The following is a 23,507-nucleotide window of genomic DNA, read 5'->3' on the forward strand; positions in this document are numbered from 1 at the left end:
ACAGAGTCAATGTGGAGGCTATATACAGGGTGTTACGGTACAGAGTCAATGTGGAGGCTATATACAGGGTGTTACGGTACAGAGTCAATGTGGAGGCTATATACAGGGTGTTATGGTACAGAGTCAATGTGGAGGCTATATACAGGGTGTTATGGTACAGAGTCAATGTGGAGGCTATATACAGGGTGTTATGGTACAGAGTCATTGTGGAGACTATATACAGGGTGTTATGGTACAGAGTCATTGTGGAGACTATATACAGGGTGTTATGATACAGAGTCAATGTGGAGGCTATATACAGGGTGTTATGGTACAGAGTCAATGTGGAGGCTATATACAGGGTGTTATGGTACAGAGTCAATGTGGAGGCTATATACAGGGTGTTACGGTACAGAGTCATTGTGGAGACTATATACAGGGTGTTACGGTACAGAGTCAATGTGGAGGCTATATACAGGGTGTTACGGTACAGAGTCAATGTGGAGGCTATATACAGGGTGTTACGGTACAGAGTCAATGTGGAGGCTATATACAGGGTGTTACGGTACAGAGTCAATGTGGAGGCGATATACAGGGTGTTACGGTACAGGGTCAATGTGGAGGCTATATACAGGGTGTTACGGTACAGAGTCAATGTGGAGGCTATATACAGGGTGTTACGGTACAGAGTCGATGTGGAGGCTATATACAGGGTGTTATGGTACAGAGTCAATGTGAGGAGGCTATATACAGGATGTTATGGTACAGAGTCAATGTGAGGAGGCTATGTACAGGGGGTTACGGTACAGAGTCAATGTGAGGAGGCTATATACAGGGTGTTACGGTACAGAGTCAGTGTGGAGGCAGACATGTCACCCATTGAGCATGTTTAGGATGCTCTGGATCGACGTGTACGGCAGAGTGTTCCAGTTCCTGAAAATATCCAGCAACTTCACACAGCCATTAAAGAGGAGTGGGACAACATTCCACAGGTCACAATCAACCGCCTGATCAACTCTATGTGAAAGAGATGTCGCGCTGCATGAGGCAAATGGTCACACCAGATACTGACTGGTTTAATGATCCACACCCTTACCTTTTAGGTATCTGTGACCAACAGATGCATATCTGTATTCCCAGTCTCGTGTGAAATCCATAGATTAGGGCCTAATGAGTTTATTTAAATGTACTGATTTCCTTGTATGAACTGTAACTCAGTAAAAATCTTTGAAATTGTTGCATGTTGCGTTTATATGTTTGTTCGGTGTAGTTTCAAAGCAGCAGAAACCAACTGTTTCACACACAGCCACTAAGGGATGCACAGCGGCCTAATGTTCTCACACAACGGCCTAATGTTCTCACACAACAGCCTAATGTTCTCACACAGCGGCCAAATGTTCTCACACAGCGGCCAAATGTTCTCACACAACGGCCTAATGTTCTCACACAACAGCCTAATGTTCTCACACAGCGGCCAAATGTTCTCACACAGCGGCCAAATGTTCTCACACAGCGACCTAATGTTCTCACACAACGGCCTAATGTTCTCACACAACGGCCTAATGAATCTCACACAACGACCTAATGTTCTCACACAACGGCCTTATGTTCTCACACAACGGCCTAATGTTCTCACACAGCGGCCTAATGTTCTCACACAACGGCCTAATGTTCTCACACACAACGGCCTAATGTTCTCACACACAGCGGCCTAATGCTCTCAATTCAACGGCTCAGACACAAGAGGTATGTGGCAGGGTCTACAGTCAATCATGGATTACAAAAAAAAAAACAGCCCCGTCACGGACCAGGATGTCTTGCTCCCAGACAGACTAAATAACTTTTTTGCCCGCTTTGAGGACAATACAGTGCCACTGACACGGCCCGCAACCAAAACATGTGGACTCTCCTTCACTGCAGCCGACGTGAGAAAAAGATTTAAACGTGTCAACCCTCGCAAGGCTGCAGGCCCAGACGGCATCCCCAGCCGCGCCCTCAGAGCATGCGCAGACCAGCTGGCTGGTGTGTTTACGGACATATTCAATCAATCCCTATCCCAGTCTGCTGTCCCCACATGCTTCAAGAGGGCCACCATTGTTCCTGTTCCCAATAAAGCTAAGGTAACTGAGCTAAACGACTACCGCCCGTAGCACTCACTTCCGTCATCATGAAGTGCTTTGAGAGACTAGTCAAGGACCATATCACCTCCACCCTACCTGACACCCTAGACCCACTCCAATTTGCTTACCGCCCAAATAGGTCCACAGATGATGCAATCTCAACCACACTGCCCTAACCCATCTGGACAAGAGGAATACCTATGTGAGAATGCTGTTCATCGACTACAGCTCGGCATTTAACACCATAGTGCCCTCCAAGCTCGTCATACAAATAACGCAATAAACACACAATAGCACAGTTGGTTAGGAGCCCGTAAACAAAATGTAAGCTAGCGAGATCAGGATGGTTCATACAAGGCCAGTAGGTTGTTGTTTTATTTATTATCCCATGAAACAGTAGTCCTACATCACTACTGCTAGGCCTATTAGACTAGGCTACACTTGAAAACAAAAGAAAGAAAGAAAATAATGTGAAATATTTTCTGGGAAGACATCTTGGATATGCTACCACAATGATATGCAAATGCACGTGGTGCTGCTTACTAACGATGAACTGAAGTACATTTCTCCAACGGCGAGAGAAGTTGACCTTCATTATCCTCAGTCTTGAACCCGGCCAGTTCTAGTGCGGACCCCTAGTTCATTGAAAAGCGACATTGTTTCTTTAAGATTCAACTTTCAGCCATCAGCGGGTCTGTCTGTTCATTGTTGGAGAGAGAGAGAAAGAGACAGCGAGTTGAGATTGATATACGGGTGCTGAGGACAAGTCGTGCATAATATCATCGAGCAGTTGGGGTGGGAAGCAGCACAGAACCCCGGTATTGAGCACACATCCTACCAGAGACAACATGGGTAAGTCGTCTACATTTGTTATGGTACCTCTAAATGGCTATTAATAGCCAACCAACCACAAATCAAACTGTACATTTTCGTTGGTATTCTTTGAATGATTTTGGAATTATATTATGGCTGGCATGAAAAGTGCTGATAAGTGATTTGTTTAATGCTTTCGAGAGGTACAAACTAGCCTACTTTTCAGAAGTGCATTGTCTTTCACTTACAATGTCTTCATTTTTACCAACCCAATGTGTTCTAAGTGCTATTGGTTTTAGGAAAGTAGCAAGTGAATTAATTATAGGCCACTTTGCAACAATTTGAACACTAATGGGCTTCAGTTCCTGTTTCACTTGCTTCTCGGGCATAAAGGTCTGTGATGTCCATGAGAAGTTGTTTGAGGTCCCTAATAGGTCCGTGTCTTTATTAGTATAGTTCCTCTCTGCAGTTCTCGAGAGGGGACTTTTGAGGCTAGAATTGTGCAAATGGAGAAGTGGAACTGTTTTAAACTAGGTAGAAAACCCCTGCACCTGTTGCTGGGTGACTATGCTATTTTCCTTCCTCTGTGTATGATAAGTACTGCTATTTTGTCACAATAACAAAATTGCTTGAACATAAGTGTTGAGACTTGAAAAGTAAAGTGCTGAATATCAAGTCATGTTACTGAAGAGGCTTTTCGGCAGTGTGTTTAGAAAAGGCGCTTCATGGTCAATCTTACGTCTGCATTGGCCGTGAAGCATTTAAAGTGATACGGCCTCTGCAGAAGGCAGGGCATTTATACTTCTTGCGCTTCGCGGAGCTGTTGTCAAGGAAGTGAGTTTGTGTTAATACAGGACATCCCGCCATCACCCACCGCCAACTAATCATGTCAATGCGGAACTATATGGAGCCCTGCGCATTGTTACAACATTTGAGAGGAGCAAGGTGATGCGGTCCAAAGCTCAATTTGGCTTCTGCGTGCTTCTGATGTCTCCGTAATTGCAGCACACCATCCATACGGAGTCTCCAACCACATTTTCCAATCAACCATCAATTGGCTCTTAGTCCGTGTTCTTTCATTGGCAAACTTTTTAATTGGTATAAAACTCATTTCCACACTGGAGTGATTATGCAACCTGGAAGACAGCCTGATCACACTTTCCACACACACACACACACACGCACACACGCACGCAAACAAACAAAACCCTGGAGTCACGGAGTGCATGTGCATGGTGCCCCTTCCTGCCATCTGTGCCAACTGTAATAATGGTACCAGCTCCAGCCAGTCTTCTGAGGGAGAGCGTGCCTTTCCCCACTTCCACCACGGACTATTGGATATCCCTCCGGTTGTCACAAGCATCCTTCTGCTCCTATAAACCCCAGTGTGGGTGCTGGAGTTGGCTCTGGCTATTGTTTGCTTGACATTGGTGGCCCTTGTCTTCCCACACTGCACCGGGACAAAGAACATTGTCTCTGCAGCCACACAAGCAGCCTCTCTCTTTCTTAGTCTCTTTCTCTGTCCTCCCTCTTTTCTCCCACTCTCCATGGTGTGAGCGCTGATTGGAGCCAAGGTTAGTGCTGGGTTTGGGACAGACAGATCCTCACATCCTAAGGGCCCATTCACAGCACATGACTCTGGGGAAGAATGCCCGTAGCTAGCCGACAGACTGAACACTACTGTGCATAGGGAACAGAGCAGTCCAAAGCCACAAAGAGTAACCGAGGGATGATAGATTTTACGACCACAGCTGGATAGTGTAATAACTGTAGCCAGATCCTTACAGTATACAGTTGTTTATCCATCCATTTAGTCACAGTGACGTGTGTTCATTACCACTCCCTGGGAGGATTGCCCTATGCTTCTCTAGAGGTAACCCATACGTAACCCTACATTAACCCCTATGTCGATATGTCCTGTCCTATAGGTTGTTATGACTGCTGTATGAAGTGCCTGGGAGGATTGCCCTATGCTTCTCTACAGGTAACCCATACGTAACCCTACATTAACCCCTAAGTCGTTATGTCCTGTCCTATAGGTTGTTATGACTGCTGTATGAAGTGCCTGGGAGGGGTACCATATTGCTCCCTGGTGGCCACTCTGCTGTGTTTCTCTGGGATCGCTCTGTTCTGTGGCTGTGGTCACCAGGCCCTCACTGAGACGGAGAGACTCATCGAGACATACTTCGCCCGTAACCTACAGGACTACATTACCCTGGCCTACCTGTGAGTGGCTCAAAGGCTATTGCTTTATCCCTAAACTACCCCCCTAGGAATAGCTGCAACTGATTAGAATATGGGTGGCCAAGACCTAGGCTTTGTTATAGCTGGGCTGGAACAAAAACCTAAATTGTTTTGGCGATCCAGGACCTAAGTCTGCTGTATAAGTACATTGAACTAAACGGCAGACCTACTGTTAATGGTAGACCTACTGTTAATGGTAGACATCATAGTCCTACTGTAGTGATGTGTCCTAATACTTCTTCTCCCCTGCCCCCCCTCTTCCTTCACTCCCCTGCCCCTCCTCTTCCTTCACTCCCCTGCCCCTCCTCTTCCTTCACTCCCCTGCCCCTCCTCTTCCTTCACTCCCCTGCCCCTCCTCTTCCTTCACTCCCCTGCCCCTCCTCTTCCTTCACTCCCCTGCCCCTCCTCTTCCTTCACTCCCCTGCCCCTCCTCTTCCTTCACTCCCCTGACCCTCCTCTTCCTTCACTCCCCTGACCCTCCTCTTCCTTCACCCCTTGCCCCTCCTCTTCCTTCTCCCCTGCCCCTCCTCTTCCTTCTCCCCTGCCCCTCCTCTTCCTTCACCCCTGCCCCTCCTCTTCCTTCACCCCTGCCCCTCCTCTTCCTTTACCCCCCTGCCCCTCCTCTTCCTTCACCCCTGCCCCTCTTCCTTTGCCCCTCCTCTTCCTTCACCATCCTGCCCCTCCTCTTCCTTCACTCCCCTGCCCCTCCTCTTCCTTCACCATCCTGCCCCTCCTCTTCCTTCACCATCCTGCCCCTCCTCTTCCTTCACTCCCCTGCCCCCCCTCTTCCTTCACCATCCTGCCCCTCCTCTTCCTTCACCATCCTGCCCCTCCTCTTCCTTCTCCCCTGCCCCTCCTCTTCCTTTACCCCCCTGCCCCTCCTCTTCCTTTACCCCCCTGCCCCTCCTCTTCCTTCACCCCCCCTGCCCCTCTTCCTTTACCCCCCTGCCCCTCCTCTTCCTTCACCCCCCCTGCCCCTCTTCCTTTGCCCCTCCTCTTCCTTCACCATCCTGCCCCCTCCTCTTCCTTCACTCCCCTGCCCCTCCTCTTCCTTCACCATCCTGCCCCTCCTCTTCCTTCTCCCCTGCCCCTCCTCTTCCTTTACCCCCCTGCCCCTCCTCTTCCTTTACCCCCCTGCCCCTCCTCTTCCTTCACCCTCCTGCCCCTCCTCTTCTGCTCTTCCAACATAGTATCCAGTACTTCCAGTATGTTATCTATGGCTTGGCTTCATTCTTCTTCCTCTATTGCATCGTACTGCTGGCGGAGGGATTCTACACCACCAGCGCCGCCAAGCAGACCTTCGGAGAGTTCAGGAGCACCCTGTGTGGACGATGTCTTAGTAGCACGGTGAGAGAGTGGGGGAAATGTTGGAGGTGTGATGGCAACAGGCTGTGGTGGAGGTGTGATGGCAACAGGCTGTGGTGGAGGGGTGATGGTAACAGGCTGTGGTGGAGGGGTGATGGTAACAGGCTGTGGTGGAGGGGTGATGGTAACAGGGTAGGGTGGAGGGGTGATGGTAACTGGGTGGGGTGGAGGGGTGATGGTAACTGGGTGGGGTGGAGGGGTGATGGTAACTGGGTGGAGGGGTGATGGTAACTGGGTGGGGTGGAGGGGTGATGGTAACAGGGTGGAGGGGTGATGGTAACGGGGTGGAGGGGTGATGGTAACGGGGTGGAGGGGTGATGGTAACTGGGTGGAGGGGTGATGGTAACTGGGTGGGGTGGAGGGGTGATGGTAACTGGGTGGGGTGGAGGGGTGATGGTAACTGGGTGGGGTGGAGGGGTGATGGTAACTGGGTGGAGGGGTGATGGTAACTGGGTGGGGTGGAGGGGTGATGGTAACAGGGTGGAGGGGTGATGGTGACAGGCTGGGGTAGAGGGGTGATGGTGACAGGCTGGGGTAGAGGGGTGATGGTGACAGGCTGGGGTAGAGGGGTGATGGTAACAGGCTGGGCTGGAGGGGTGATGGTAACAGGCTGGGCTGGAGGGGTGATGGTAACAGGGTGGAGGGGTGATGGTAACAGGCTGGGCTGGAGGGGTGATGGTAACAGGCTGGGCTGGAGGGGTGATGGTAACAGGGTGGAGGGGTGATGGTAACAGGCTGGGCTGGAGGGGTGATGGTAACAGGGGGGAGGGGTGATGGTAACAGGATGGGGTGGAGGGGTGATGGTGACAGGCTGGGGTAGAGGGGTGATGGTAACAGGATGGGGTGGAGGGGTGATGGTAACAGGCTAGAGGGGTGATGGTAACAGGGTGGAGGGGTGATGGTAACAGGGTGGAGGGGTGATGGTAACAGGCTGGAGGGGTGATGGTAACAGGCTGGAGGGGTGATGGTAACAGGCTGGAGGGGTGATGGTAACAGGATGGGGTGGAGGGGTGATGGTAACGGGATGGGGTGGAGGGGTGATGGTAACAGGATGGAGGGGTGATGGTAACAGGATGGAGGGGTGATGGTAACAGGATGGAGGGGTGATGGTAACAGGATGGAGGGGTGATGGTAACAGGGTGGAGGGGTGATGGTAACAGGGTAGAGGGGTGATGGTAACTGGGTGGAGGGGTGATGGTAACTGGGTGGGGTGGAGGGGTGATGGTAACAGGGTGGAGGGGTGATGGTAACGGGGTGGAGGGGTGATGGTAACTGGGTGGAGGGGTGATGGTAACTGGGTGGGGTGGAGGGGTGATGGTAACTGGGTGGGGTGGAGGGGTGATGGTAACTGGGTGGAGGGGTGATGGTAACTGGGTGGGGTGGAGGGGTGATGGTAACTGGGTGGGGTGGAGGGGTGATGGTAACAGGGTGGAGGGGTGATGGTGACAGGCTGGGGTAGAGGGGGTGATGGTGACAGGCTGGGGTAGAGGGGTGATGGTGACAGGCTGGGGTAGAGGGGTGATGGTAACAGGCTGGGCTGGAGGGGTGATGGTAACAGGGTGGAGGGGTGATGGTAACAGGGTGGAGGGGTGATGGTAACAGGCTGGGCTGGAGGGGTGATGGTAACAGGCTGGCTGGAGGGGTGATGGTAACAGGGTGGAGGGGTGATGGTAACAGGCTGGGCTGGAGGGGTGATGGTAACAGGGTGGAGGGGTGATGGTAACAGGATGGGGTGGAGGGGTGATGGTGACAGGCTGGGGTAGAGGGGTGATGGTAACAGGATGGGGTGGAGGGGTGATGGTAACAGGCTAGAGGGGTGATGGTAACAGGGTGGAGGGGTGATGGTAACAGGGTGGAGGGGTGATGGTAACAGGCTGGAGGGGTGATGGTAACAGGCTGGAGGGGTGATGGTAACAGGATGGGGTGGAGGGGTGATGGTAACAGGATGGGGTGGAGGGGTGATGGTAACAGGATGGGGTGGAGGGGTGATGGTAACAGGATGGAGGGGTGATGGTAACAGGCTGGAGGGGTGATGGTAACAGGGTGGAGGGGTGATGGTAACAGGGTGGAGGGGTGATGGTAACAGGGTAGAGGGGTGATGGTAACAGGGTAGAGGGGTGATGGTAACAGGGTAGAGGGGTGATGGTAACAGGGTAGAGGGGTGATGGTAACTGGGTGGAGGGGTGATGGTAACTGGGTGGGGTGGAGGGGTGATGGTAACAGGGTGGAGGGGTGATGGTAACGGGGTGGAGGGGTGATGGTAACTGGGTGGAGGGGTGATGGTAACTGGGTGGAGGGGTGATGGTAACTGGGTGGTGTGGAGGGGTGATGGTAACTGGGTGGAGGGGTGATGGTAACTGGGTGGGGTGGAGGGGTGATGGTAACAGGCTGTGGTGGAGGGGTGATGGTAACAGGCTGTGGTGGAGGGGTGATGGTAACTGGGTGGGGTGGAGGGGTGATGGTAACAGGGTGGAGGGGTGATGGTAACTGGGTGGGGTGGAGGGGTGATGGTAACAGGCTGTGGTGGAGGGGTGATGGTAACAGGCTGTGGTGGAGGGGTGATGGTAACTGGGTGGGGTGGAGGGGTGATGGTAACAGGGTGGAGGGGTGATGGTAACTGGGTGGGGTGGAGGGGTGATGGTAACAGGCTGTGGTGGAGGGGTGATGGTAACTGGGTGGGGTGGAGGGGCGATGGTAACAGGGTGGAGGGGTGATGGTAGCAGGCTGTGGTGGAGGGGTGATGGTAGCAGGCTGTGGTGGAGGGGTGATGGTAACAGGCTGGGGTGGAGGGGTGATGGTAACAGGCTGGGGTGGAGGGGTGATGGTAACAGGCTGGGGTGGAGGGGTGATGGTAACAGGCTGTGGTGGAGGGGTGATGGTAACAGGCTGTGGTGGAGGGGTGATGGTAACAGGGTGGAGGGGTGATGGTAACTGGGTGGGGTGGAGGGGTGATGGTAACAGGCTGTGGTGGAGGGGTGATGGTAACTGGGTGGGGTGGAGGGGTGATGGTAACTGGGTGGGGTGGAGGGGTGATGGTAACAGGGTGGAGGGGTGATGGTAGCAGGCTGTGGTGGAGGGGTGATGGTAACAGGCTGGGGTGGAGGGGTGATGGTAACAGGCTGGGGTGGAGGGGTGATGGTAACAGGCTAGGGTGGAGGGGTGATGGTAACTGGGTGGGGTGGAGGGGTGATGGTAACAGGGTGGAGGGGTGATGGTAACAGGGTGGAGGGGTGATGGTAACTGGGTGGGGTGGAGGGGTGATGGTAACTGGGTGGGGGTGGAGGGGCGATGGTAACAGGGTGGAGGGGTGATGGTAGCAGGCTGTGGTGGAGGGGTGATGGTAGCAGGCTGTGGTGGAGGGGTGATGGTAACAGGCTGGGGTGGAGGGGTGATGGTAACAGGCTGGGGTGGAGGGGTGATGGTAACAGGCTGTGGTGGAGGGGTGATGGTAACAGGCTGTGGTGGAGGGGTGATGGTAACTGGGTGGGGTGGAGGGGTGATGGTAACAGGGTGGAGGGGTGATGGTAACTGGGTGGGGTGGAGGGGTGATGGTAACAGGCTGTGGTGAGGGGTGATGGTAACTGGGTGGGGTGGAGGGGTGATGGTAACAGGCTGTGGTGGAGGGGTGATGGTAACAGGCTGTGGTGGAGGGGTGATGGTAACAGCGTAGGGTGGAGGGGTGATGGTAACTGGGTGGGGTGGAGGGGTGATGGTAACTGGGTGGGGTGGAGGGGTGATGGTAACTGGGTGGAGGGGTGATGGTAACTGGGTGGGGTGGAGGGGTGATGGTAACAGGGTGGAGGGGTGATGGTAACAGGGTGGAGGGGTGATGGTAACGGGGTGGAGGGGTGATGGTAACTGGGTGGAGGGGTGATGGTAACTGGGTGGGGTGGAGGGGTGATGGTAACAGGGTGGAGGGGTGATGGTGACAGGCTGGGGGTAGAGGGGTGATGGTGACAGACTGGGGTAGAGGGGTGATGGTGACAGGCTGGGGTAGAGGGGTGATGGTAACAGGCTGGGCTGGAGGGGTGATGGTAACAGGCTGGGCTGGAGGGGTGATGGTAACAGGGTGGAGGGGTGATGGTAACAGGCTGGGCTGGAGGGGTGATGGTAACAGGCTGGGCTGGAGGGGTGATGGTAACAGGCTGGGCTGGAGGGGTGATGGTAACAGGGTGGAGGGGTGATGGTAACAGGCTGGGCTGGAGGGGTGATGGTAACAGGGTGGAGGGGTGATGGTAACAGGATGGGGTGGAGGGGTGATGGTGACAGGCTGGGGTAGAGGGGTGATGGTAACAGGATGGGGTGGAGGGGTGATGGTAACAGGCTAGAGGGGTGATGGTAACAGGGTGGAGGGGTGATGGTAACAGGGTGGAGGGGTGATGGTAACAGGCTGGAGGGGTGATGGTAACAGGCTGGAGGGGTGATGGTAACAGGATGGGGTGGAGGGGTGATGGTAACAGGATGGGGTGGAGGGGTGATGGTAACAGGATGGAGGGGTGATGGTAACAGGCTGGAGGGGTGATGGTAACAGGGTGGAGGGGTGATGGTAACAGGGTGGAGGGGTGATGGTAACAGGGTAGAGGGGTGATGGTAACAGGGTAGAGGGGTGATGGTAACTGGGTGGAGGGGTGATGGTAACTGGGTGGGGTGGAGGGGTGATGGTAACAGGGTGGAGGGGTGATGGTAACGGGGTGGAGGGTGATGGTAACTGGGTGGAGGGGTGATGGTAACTGGGTGGGGTGGAGGGGTGATGGTAACTGGGTGGGGTGGAGGGGTGATGGTAACTGGGTGGAGGGGTGATGGTAACTGGGTGGGGTGGAGGGGTGATGGTGACAGGCTGGGGTAGAGGGGTGATGGTGACAGGCTGGGGTAGAGGGGTGATGGTGACAGGCTGGGGTAGAGGGGTGATGGTGACAGGCTGGGGTAGAGGGGTGATGGTAACAGGCTGGGCTGGAGGGGTGATGGTAACAGGGTGGAGGGGTGATGGTAACAGGGTGGAGGGGTGATGGTAACAGGCTGGGCTGGAGGGGTGATGGTAACAGGCTGGGCTGGAGGGGTGATGGTAACAGGGTGGAGGGGTGATGGTAACAGGCTGGGCTGGGAGGGGTGATGGTAACAGGGTGGAGGGGTGATGGTAACAGGATGGGGTGGAGGGGTGATGGTAACAGGATGGGGTGGAGGGGTGATGGTAACAGGATGGGGTGGAGGGGTGATGGTAACAGGATGGAGGGGTGATGGTAACAGGCTGGAGGGGTGATGGTAACAGGGTGGAGGGGGTGATGGTAACAGGGTAGAGGGTGATGGTAACAGGGTAGAGGGGTGATGGTAACAGGGTGGAGGGGTGATGGTAACTGGGTGGAGGGGTGATGGTAACTGGGTGGAGGGGTGATGGTAACTGGGTGGTGTGGAGGGGTGATGGTAACTGGGTGGAGGGGTGATGGTAACTGGGTGGGGTGGAGGGGTGATGGTAACAGGCTGTGGTGGAGGGGTGATGGTAACAGGCTGTGGTGGAGGGGTGATGGTAACTGGTGGGGTGGAGGGGTGATGGTAACTGGGTGGGGTGGAGGGGTGATGGTAACTGGGTGGGGTGGAGGGGTGATGGTAACAGGCTGTGGTGGAGGGGTGATGGTAACTGGGTGGGGTGGAGGGGTGATGGTAACTGGGTGGGGTGGAGGGGTGATGGTAACAGGGTGGAGGGGTGATGGTAACTGGGTGGGGTGGAGGGGTGATGGTAACTGGGTGGGGTGGAGGGGCGATGGTAACAGGGTGGAGGGGTGATGGTAGCAGGCTGTGGTGGAGGGGTGATGGTAGCAGGCTGTGGTGGAGGGTGATGGTAACAGGCTGGGGTGGAGGGGTGATGGTAACAGGCTGGGGTGGAGGGGTGATGGTAACAGGCTGGGGTGGAGGGGTGATGGTAACAGGCTGTGGTGGAGGGGTGATGGTAACAGGCTGTGGTGGAGGGGTGATGGTAACAGGGTGGAGGGGTGATGGTAACTGGGTGGGGTGGAGGGGTGATGGTAACAGGCTGTGGTGGAGGGGTGATGGTACTGGGTGGGGTGGAGGGGTGATGGTAACTGGGTGGGTGTGGGGGGTGAGTGGTAACAGGGTGGAGGGGTGATGGTAGCAGGCTGTGGTGGAGGGGTGATGGTAACAGCCTGGGGTGGAGGGGTGATGGTAACAGGCTAGGGTGGAGGGTGATGGTCACTGGGTGGGGTGGAGGGGTGATGGTAACCTGGGTGGGGGTGGAGGGGTGATGGTAACAGGGGTGGAGAGGGTGATGGTACTGGGTGGGTGGAGGGGTGTGGTACCTGGGTGGGGTGGAGGGGGCGATGGTAACAGGGTGGAAGGGGTGATGGTAGCAGGCCTGTGGTGGAGGGGTGGATGGTAGCCAGGCTGTGGTTGGAGGGTGTGATGGTAACAGGCGTGGGGTGGAGGGGGTGTGATGGTAACAGGGCTGGGGTGGAGGGGTGATGGTAACAGGCTGTGGTTGGAGGGGTGATGGTAACAGGCTGTGGTGGAGGGGTGATGGTAACTGGGTGGGGTGGAGGGGTGATGGTAACAGGGTGGAGGGGTGGATGGTAACTGGGTGGGGTGGAGGGGTGATGGTAACAGGCTGTGGTGGAGGGGTGATGGTAACTGGGTGGGGTGGAGGGGTGGATGGTAACTGGGTGGGGTGGAGGGTGATGGTAACAGGGTGGAGGGGTGATGGTAGCAGGCTGTGGTGGAGGGGTGATGGTAACAGGCTGGGGTGGAGGGGTGATGGTAACAGGCTGGGGTGGAGGGGTGATGGTAACAGGCTAGGGTGGAGGGGTGATGGTAACTGGGTGGGGTGGAGGGGTGATGGTAACTGGGTGGGGTGGAGGGGTGATGGTAACTGGGTGGGGTGGAGGGGTGATGGTAACTGGGTGGGGGTGGAGGGGTGATGGTAACTGGGTGGAGGGGTGATGGTAACTGGATGGGGTGGAGGGGTGATGGTAACTGGGTGGAGGGGTGATGGTAACTGGGTTGGGTGGAGGGGTGATGGTAACTGGGTGGAGGGGTGATGGTACTGGGTGGGGGTGGAGGGGTGATGGTAACGGGGTGGAGGGGTGATGGTAACGGGTGGAGGGGGTGGAGGGGTGATGGTAACTGGGTGGAGGGGTGGAAGGGTGATGGTAACTGGGTGGAGGGGTGGAGGGGTGATGGTAACTGGGTGGAGGGGTGATGGTAACTGGGTGGTGTGGAGGGGTGATGGTAACTGGGTGGAGGGGTGATGGTAACTGGGTGGGGTGGAGGGGTGATGGTAACAGGCTGTGGTGGAGGGGTGATGGTAACAGGCTGTGGTGGAGGGGTGATGGTAACTGGGTGGGGTGGAGGGGTGATGGTAACAGGGTGGAGGGGTGATGGTAACTGGGTGGGGTGGAGGGGTGATGGTAACAGGCTGTGGTGGAGGGGTGATGGTAACTGGGTGGGGTGGAGGGGTGATGGTAACAGGGTGGAGGGGTGATGGTAACTGGGTGGAGGGGTGATGGTAACAGGGTGGAGGGGTGATGGTAACTGGGTGGAGGGGTGATGGTAAATGGGTGGAGTGGAGGGGTGATGGTAACAGGGTGGAGGGGTGATGGTAGCAGGCTGTGGTGGAGGGGTGATGGTAACAGGCTGGGGTGGAGGGGTGATGGTAACAGGCTGGGGTGGAGGGGTGATGGTAACAGGCTGTGGTGGAGGGGTGATGGTAACAGGCTGTGGTGGAGTGGTGATGGTAACTGGGTGGGGTGGAGGGGTGATGGTAACAGGGTGGAGGGGTGATGGTAACTGGGTGGGGTGGAGGGGTGATGGTAACAGGCTGTGGTGGAGGGGTGATGGTAACTGGGTGGGGTGGAGGGGTGATGGTAACTGGGTGGGGTGGAGGGGTGATGGTAACAGGGTGGAGGGGTGATGGTAGCAGGCTGTGGTGGAGGGGTGATGGTAACAGGCTGGGCTGGAGGGGTGATGGTAACAGGCTAGGGTGGAGGGGTGATGGTAACTGGGTGGGGTGGAGAGGTGATGGTAACTGGGTGGGGTGGAGGGGTGATGGTAACTGGGGTGGGGTGGAGGGGTGATGGTAACTGGGTGGAGGGGTGATGGTAACTGGATGGGGTGGAGGGGTGATGGTAACTGGGTGGAGGGGTGATGGTAACTGGGTTGGGTGGAGGGGTGATGGTAACTGGGTGGAGGGGTGATGGTAACTGGGTGGAGGGGTGATGGGTAACTGGGTGGGGTGGAGGGGTGATGGTAACGGGGTGGAGGGGTGATGGTAACGGGGTGGAGGGGTGGAGGGGTGATGGTAACTGGGTGGAGGGGTGGAGGGGTGATGGTAACTGGGTGGAGGGGTGATGGTAACTGGGTGGAGGGGTGATGGTAACTGGGTGGTGTGGAGGGGTGATGGTAACTGGGTGGAGGGGTGATGGTAACTGGGTGGGGTGGAGGGGTGATGGTAACAGGCTGTGGTGGAGGGGTGATGGTAACAGGCTGTGGTGGAGGGGTGATGGTAACAGGCTGTGGTGGAGGGGTGATGGTAACTGGGTGGGGTGGAGGGTGATGGTAACAGGCTGTGGTGAGGGGTGATGGTAACTGGGTGGGGTGGAGGGGTGATGGTAACAGGCTGTGGTGGAGGGGTGATGGTAACTGGGTGGGGTGGAGGGGTGATGGTAACTGGGTGGGGTGGAGGGGTGATGGTAACAGGGTGGAGGGGTGATGGTAACTGGGTGGAGGGGTGATGGTAACAGGGTGGAGGGGTGATGGTAACTGGGTGGAGGGGTGATGGTAAACTGGGTGGAGGGCTGATGGTAACTGGGTGGGGTGGAGGGGTGATGGTAACAGGCTGTGGTGGAGGGGTGATGGTAACAGGCTGGGGTGGAGGGGTGATGGTAACTGGGTGGGGTGGAGGGGTGATGGTAACAGGGTGGAGGGGTGATGGTAACTGGGTGGGGTGGAGGGGTGATGGTAACTGGTGGGGTGGAGGGGCGATGGTAACAGGGTGGAGGGGTGATGGTAGCAGGCTGTGGTGGAGGGGTGATGGTAGCAGGCTGTGGTGGAGGGGTGATGGTAACAGGCTGGGGTGGAGGGGTGATGGTAACAGGCTGGGGTGGAGGGGTGATGGTAACAGGCTGGGGTGGAGGGGTGATGGTAACAGGCTAGGGTGGAGGGGTGATGGTAACTGGGTGGGGTGGAGGGTGATGGTAAGAGGCTGGGGTGGAGGGGTGATGGTAACTGGGTGGGGTGGAGGGGTGATGGTAAAGGCTGGGGTGGAGGGGTGATGGTAACAGGCTGGGGGTGGAGGGGTGATGGTAACAGGCTGGGGTGGAGGGGTGATGGTAACAGGCTAGGGTGGAGGGGTGATGGTAACTGGGTGGGGTGGAGGGGTGATGGTAACTGGGTGGGAGGGGTGATGGTAACTGGGTGGAGGGGTGATGGTAACTGGGTGGGGGTGTGGTAATGGGTGAGGGTGATGGTAACGGGTGGAGGGGTGATGGTAACTGGGTGGAGGGGTGATGGTAACTGGGTGGAGGGGTGATGGTAACTGGGGTGGGGTGGAGGGGTGATGGTAACAGGGTGGAGGGGTGATGGTAACTGGGTGGGGTGGAGGGGTGATGGTAACTGGGTGGAGGGGTGATGGTAACTGGGTGGGGTGGAGGGGTGATGGTAACCAGGGTGGAGGGGTGATGGTAACTGGGTGGAGGGGTGATGGTAACTCGGGTGGGGTGGAGGGGTGATGGTAACTGGGTGGGGTGGAGGGGTGATGGTAACTGGGTGGGGTGGAGGGGTGATGGTAACTGGGTGGAGGGGGTGATGGTAACTGGGTGGGGTGGAGGGGTGATGGTAACAGGGTGGAGGGGTGATGGTGACAGGCTGGGGTAGAGGGGTGATGGTGACAGGCTGGGGTAGAGGGGGAATGGTGACAGGCTGGGGTAGAGGGGTGATGGTAACAGGCTGGGCTGGAGGGGTGATGGTAACAGGCTGGGCTGGAGGGGTGATGGTAACAGGGTGGAGGGGTGATGGTAACAGGCTGGGCTGGAGGGGTGATGGTAACAGGCTGGGCTGGAGGGGTGATGGTAACAGGGTGGAGGGGTGATGGTAACAGGCTGGGCTGGAGGGGTGATGGTAACAGGGTGGAGGGGTGATGGTAACAGGATGGGGTGGAGGGGTGATGGTGACAGGCTGGGGTAGAGGGGTGATGGTAACAGGATGGGGTGGAGGGGTGATGGTAACAGGCTAGAGGGGTGATGGTAACAGGGTGGAGGGGTGATGGTAACAGGGTGGAGGGGTGATGGTAACAGCTGGAGGGGTGATGGTAAAGGCTGGAGGGGTGATGGTAACAGGATGGGGTGGAGGGGTGATGGTAACAGGATGGGGTGGAGGGGTGATGGTAACAGGATGGGGTGGAGGGGTGATGGTAACAGGATGGGGTGGAGGGGTGATGGTCGCAGGGTGGGGTGGAGGGGTGATGGTCGCAGGGTGGGGTGGAGGGGTGATGGTAACAGGATGGGGTGGAGGGGTGATGGTAACAGGATGGAGGGGTGATGGTAACAGGCTGGAGGGGTGATGGTAACAGGGTGGAGGGGTGATGGTAACAGGGTGGAGGGGTGATGGTAACAGGGTGGAGGGGTGATGGTAACAGGGTAGAGGGGTGATGGTAACAGGGTAGAGGGGTGATGGTAACAGGGTAGAGGGGTGATGGTAACAGGGTAGAGGGGTGATGGTAACAGGGTGGAGGGGTGATGGTAACCGGGTGTGGATGGTGTGGAGGTAAGAAGATGAGGATGGAGGAAGGCTGGGTGAGGAGGTAGTTGAGAGGATGGTGTGAAAGTATAGTGAGGCTGAGTCTAGTGGGATAGAGGTAAGAGAGTGAGGTTGGAGATGAGAGCTCAACAAACCTGTGAAAGTTGCACTTCTTGATTCATTTTTGGCCTGTTAAAATTCATATCTAAACATGAATCTCTCTCTTCATCTGCAGTTTATATTGATAACGTACCTTCTGGCAGTGGTGTGGCTGTTGGTGTTTGCCTTCTCTGCCTTGCCTGTCTATTTCTTCTACAACATGGACGCTACCTGCCACACCATCACCGTCCTGACTGAGACCCCAGCTAGCATCAACCAGCTCTGTATCGACGCCAGGCAGTACGGTAAGGAAAGAGAACATCACCTCACTATATCATCTGCTATGTTCATTCATATGGGGACATACAGTGTGTTCGGTAAGTATTCAGACCCCTTTGACTAATTCCACATTTTGTTACGTTACAGCCTTATTCTGAAATGGATTCTATTTTTTGTAAATGGATAATAAAAAAACATCACATTCACATAAATATTCAGACCATCTGCTCTGAGGCTCCAAATGGAGCTCAGGTGCATCCTGTTTCCATTGATCATCCTTGAGCTGTTTCTACAACTTGATTGGAGTCCACCTGTGGTAAATTCAATTGGTTGAACATGATTTGGAAAGGTGTCTATATAAGGTCCTACAGTTGACAGTGAATGTCAGAGCAAAAACCAAGCCATGAGGTCGAAGGAATTGTCCAGAGAGTTCCGAGACAGATCTGGGGAAGGATAGCAAAAAATGTCTGCAGCATTGAAGGTCCCCAAGAACACAGTGGCCTCCGTCATACTTAAATGGAAGAAGTTTGGATCCACCAAGACTATTCCTAGAGCTGGCTGCCCGGCCAAAATGAGCAATCGGGGGAGAAGGGCCTTGGTCAGGGAGGTGACCAAGAACCTGATGGTCACTCTGACAGAGCTCCAGAGTTCCTCTGGTGGAGATGGGAGAACCTTCCAGAAGGACAACCATCTCTGCAGTGCTCCACCAATCAGGCCTTTATGGTAGAGTGGCCAGATGGAAGCCACTTCTCAGTAAAAGGCAAATGACAGCCCACTTGGAGTTTGCCAAATGGCACCTAAAGACTCTGACCATGAGAAACAAGATTCTCTGGTCTGTTGAAACCAAGATTGAACTCTTTGGCCTGAATGCCAAGCGTCACATCTGGATGAAGGATCGAGGGAAAGATGAACAGCGCAAAGTACAGAGAGATCCTTGATGACAACCTGCTCCAGAGCGCTCAGGACCTCAGACCGAGGCGAAGGTTCACCTTCCAACAGGACATTGACCCTAAGTATACAACCAAGACGATGCATGAGTGGCTTCGGGACGAGTTTCTGAGTGCCCCAGCCAAAGCCCGGACTTGAACCCAATTGAACATCTCTGGAGAGACTTGAAAATAGCTGTGCAGCAACACTCCCTTTCCAACCTGACAGAGCTTGAGAGGATCTGCAGAGAATAATGGGAGAAACTACCCAAATACAGGAGTGCCAAGCTTGTTGCGTCAAACCCAAGAAGACTCAAGGCTGTAATCGCTGCCAAAGGTGCTTCAACAAAGTACTGAGTAAAGGGTCTGAATACTTGTGATATTTAAGGTTTAATAAATTTAGCAACAAATTTGAACCTGTTTTTGCTTTGTCATTATGGGGTAATGTGTGTAGATTGTTGAGGGGGGAAAAAACAGTTTGAATCTATTTTAGAATAAAGGCTATAACGTAAAACAAAACGTAGAAATAGTCCAGCATTCTGAATGCCTTCTGAATGCCTTCTGAATACCTTCTGAATACCTTCTAAATGCCTTCTGAATGCCTTCTGAATACCTTCTGAATGCCTTCTGAATACCTTCTGAATACCCTGTATGATCTCTGTGGGCCTAGTAAAGGTTGGTCATACCACGTTTAACATGTATTACCTTTTAATGTGGCAGAAACACAACCAGTCATGATGTTTTCATCTGATTGTCAAACAATCACTTAACAAAGACGCTCCTGTAGGCTACCTGTGCACATTAGTTCACTCAGAAAATAATTCCAGCATCCAAACCCCAACAGTGCGCTGTGCACCAACAATGTGATGAATAGAAACCGACAGCTGCTATAAAACACCTAGGTGTATTGTAATGACATTCTGGGATTGTCATTAGGCCTCCACTTGTAGCCTGAATTGATGCATCCACTGTTGTCTGCGCACGCCGCGGTCTCGGCCACTCCTCTACGCCTTGGCAAAAAGTGTTTTCGTCGAAAGACAATGCAATTCGCTCATTTTTCATGGCCTACATTTTTCTAGGCAATATATGTTAATTGTGATAGGCTCACGTTTTACCGGTAAGTTCTACCCTCACAATTATTTTGGGCTGGGACACTGTACCTTACCAGACCATAATGTACCAGAACATACCAGACCTTACCGTCCCAGACCGTACCTTACCAGACCATAATGTACCAGAACATACCAGACCCTACCGTACAAGACCGTACCTTACCGGACCTTACCAGACCATAATGTAACAGAACATACCAGACCTTACCGTACCAGGCTGTACCTTACCAAACCAGAACATAACATACCGTATCAGAACATTACTTACCATGCCAGACCGTTCCAGAACACACTGTACCAGACCGGACATTACCAAAACAGACCGTACCATACCAGACCATAATGTACCAGAACATACCAGACCTTACCGTACCAGACCGTACCTTACCAGACCATAATGTACCAGAACATACCAGACCCTACCGTACAAGACCGTACCTTACCAGACGTACCAGAACATACCTGTACCATACCGTATCAGAACATTACTTACCATGCCAGACCGTTCCAGAACACACCGTACCAGACCGGACATTACCAAAACATACCGTACCAGACCGGACATTACCAGACCGTACCATACCCTGACATTACCAACTGTGAAAGCAGACATTTTAGAGCAGGGAATCGGATATGTGAATATATTTGTAATCTCTTTCAGGGCTCTTACCATGGAATGCGTTGCCAGGCAAAGCTTGTGGGATGACACTGTCCACTGTCTGCAAAACCAGAGAGGTCAGTCATACAGTCTCTCATGATAGAACTTGGCAGACGGGTTAAAAACAATGCGTCTCTAGAGTCTAGAATGTTAACGTCTCTGACATATTTCCAGAATGACACATGATCATCTCTGACTCTGATTTGTCCTTTTACAGTTCCGTGTGACCTACGACCTGTACATCGCAGCGTTTGCCGGGGCTGGCATCACACTCTTGGCTCTGGTGAGTGACCCCGCCCTAATCACTACACTGGGAGCAGATTGGTGACAGCTTTACAATAGAGTTGTGTCCCATGTGACATAGAGTAGGTGTTAAGGAATGACAGAATATATACCCTAATAACGTCATAACGGCTGGTACTTTTCCTGATGGGAAGATCCCATAGTTACATTACCATGTCAGTACACTGTTAATGTAGCCTACTGTAGATCAGAATTATACTGAGATTGTCATGGACCTTGATGAACATAATAGGTGACCTTGATGAACATAATAGGTGTCCTTGATGAACATAATAGGTGTCCTTGATGAACATAATAGGTGTCCTTGATGAACATAATAGGTGTCCTTGATGAACATAATAGGTGTCCTTGATGAACATAATAGGTGCATGAAATGGGGCTCGAAATTCTGTCTTATCTGTCTCTTTTTGGGCTCTTTCTTACCCTCTCTCTCTCTCTCTCTCTGTGTCTCTCTCTTTGTCTCTCTCTCGCTCTCTCTTTCTCCATCTCTCTCTAGCTCACCTACATGGTGTCCACCACCTATAACTTTGCGGTGCTGCGGTACCTGGGGAGAAAGGGCATAGGCACACGATGTTAAGACACTCCACTTCCTGTCTCCCGATCCGACAGAGACACCCAGAGAGGACACTATGAGTCCCTAACACCCCTCTGCCTATCCTCAACACCACCGGTGGAGTTGATTCTTTGAACGATTCCTATTCCTTCACGACCCACCAACCTTTCCATGTACTCTGTCTTCGTAGCACCACGGGTGGTTTGGTGGAAACCCAGACGTATACTACCTTAGTCTACTGCTTTGTCTGTTCTTCTCCTGTTAGATTTACTTTACTCTGAAGCCGTCTTCTTCAAGTTAGAACTTTTCTGTATTGTTGTTGTTCTCCATGTGTATTTTATCATGGGTTTGTAAAGTCATGTTCCTCATATACTGCAGTTAGTGTGCCTGACGTATACTTCATGTTTTCTTCACTTTTTTAAAACGTAAATCACATGTAAAAACTTACCTAGTAATATAACAAAGATCATTTTATTTGACAAAAGTATTCAGTTATAAATGTCCCACTGACTCTCGTGGTTAGGGACTACTTGGTTAGGGACTACTTGGTTAGGGTCTACTTTGGGATTATAATCGGTTACCATGGGTACAGTCCCTCACATCTGGTTGCCATGGTGCCAGACATGTGTGCGTTTGCAGTTCTTCTCTCTGACCTCAGGGCCTTTTCTCACGGGAGGCAGAAAGGCCTCAACAATGGAGGCCGCCCCCCTTAGGACTTCTTAGAAAACTAACCAATCAGAGGGGGTTCCTAGGGTCTACCTGCCCCGGCTCCCGGGTAGGGGGTGGAAGGGAGGTCTGTGTGACAAGGCCCCTTTGTTACTATAGGGACCGTGGTCTATGGCAAGGGTCAGATTGTATGTCATAGGGAGAGGGTCTCATGACAAAGACAGGAGAAAGGCTGAAGGCTTCCCTCAAAGGCCTGAATACAACCCTGCTGTGACGAACCCACTGCTGCACGACATCCCATCTGTTGGAGGTGATGGATCCTGTGAAGGGACTTGGAAAGAAAAGGGTTAACATTTTGTTTGAATGAACGGGATATCTCTGAGAGAAAAGGGACAACATTTTTTGTGAGTTTGTGCCATAGATTTCTGGTTGGTACAGATCAATAGAAGTCCTTAATATTTCTGTTTTTAATGTTGAGATAATAAAGTTGTTACAGGTGCTTCATTTTTTTTTTAAAGCAACCTTCATGTTATTTAGAAGTTTAAAACATCTCTGAAGATGCTTGACTCTGTATGGCTCTGCATTGAGGTGATATTATCATTGCTCCCCCTTCTGGCAGTATACGTTCGCAAGGGATGAGGGTCTGTTATAGAGGCAAAACAATGCAGTTTTTATATAGTTTTGTCTCTGTAGCTGTCTAGAAAATATTAGTAGTTATTGTATAACACCCCTAGTACTTACTGTAGGTAAATGTACTAATCTTAATGACAATTCACACTGTTTAATCTCTTGCTAACAAAATATCTTGTAACATACTGTGAGTATAGGTTATCCAATTGGGTGGAAGCTTGATCCAACAGCTCAGGTTGGTTTTGTGAACTGACGGCTGGCTGGTTGTCTGGTTTTTGTTTCTTTGTGTTTTATGATATATTGGTTTGGCAATAAAAGATGGTCTGTCCTTTTTTAAAGAAATTGTTCTCTCTGTTTTTGTCACGACCGGGTATTGAACCCATAACGTCCGTGCTACTCAAAGGTTTGGCTACTACTGTCAGAGCCCAGAAGCAGAGGTTTGGCTACTACTGTCAGAGCCCAGAACCAAAGGTTTGGCTACTACTGTCAGAGCCCAGAACCAGAGGTTTGGCTACTACTGTCAGAGCCCAGAACCAAACCTTGTGTGCTCTGACCAGCTAGTCAACGTGGCTTTTATTTATTCACATTTGTGTGAAGTCTGCCACGGGAAACTAGGCTGCTCATCTCACAAGCATAGCTCACTGAACCAACTCGGTTACCTCTCAATATAAATGTTTTGTGTGAGAACCTATGCCATGCTGTTGGTGTTATAGGAAGACGTGCTCCTGGGACTGGTGGTGTGTTATGCTTCTCTCCTCTCTTCTCTATACAGATACTCAGCTCCCTCCACCTGGCAGTCAGACTACAGATACTCAGCTCCCTTCACCTGGCAGTCAGACTACAGAAACACTCAGCTCATTCCACCTGGCAGTCAGACTACAGAAACACTCAGCTCCCTCTACCTGGCAGTCAGACTACAGATACTCAGCTCCCTCCACCTGGCAGTCAGACTATAGAAACACTCAGCTCCCTTCACCTGGCAGTCAGACTACAGATACTCAGCTCCCTCCACCTGGCAGTCAG

General features: G+C 53.1%; 1 protein-coding gene across 1 annotated transcript; it reads left to right on the top strand.

The window, feature by feature from the left end:
• Positions 1-2,626: 2,626 nt before the first annotated feature.
• plp1a (proteolipid protein 1a) lies at positions 2,627-22,826 on the top strand. Its single transcript, XM_031789641.1, has 7 exons — positions 2,627-2,951; positions 4,952-5,138; positions 6,347-6,503; positions 17,494-17,662; positions 20,336-20,409; positions 20,550-20,615; positions 21,132-22,826. Exons 1-7 carry the CDS (start codon positions 2,948-2,950, stop codon positions 21,210-21,212), a joined length of 738 nt encoding a protein of 245 aa, XP_031645501.1. The 5' UTR covers positions 2,627-2,947; the 3' UTR covers positions 21,213-22,826.
• The last annotated feature ends 681 nt before the right edge of the window (positions 22,827-23,507 follow it).

This window comes from Oncorhynchus kisutch, linkage group LG15, assembly GCF_002021735.2.
Source record: "Oncorhynchus kisutch isolate 150728-3 linkage group LG15, Okis_V2, whole genome shotgun sequence".
Lineage (NCBI taxonomy): Eukaryota > Metazoa > Chordata > Actinopteri > Salmoniformes > Salmonidae > Oncorhynchus > Oncorhynchus kisutch.

Coding starts and splice junctions, on each gene's coding strand:
- plp1a (XM_031789641.1), top strand. Junction 17,663..20,335: donor TATCGACGCCAGGCAGTACG/GTAAGGAAAGAG, acceptor AATCTCTTTCAG/GGCTCTTACCATGGAATGCG. Junction 20,616..21,131: donor GCATCACACTCTTGGCTCTG/GTGAGTGACCCC, acceptor ATCTCTCTCTAG/CTCACCTACATGGTGTCCAC.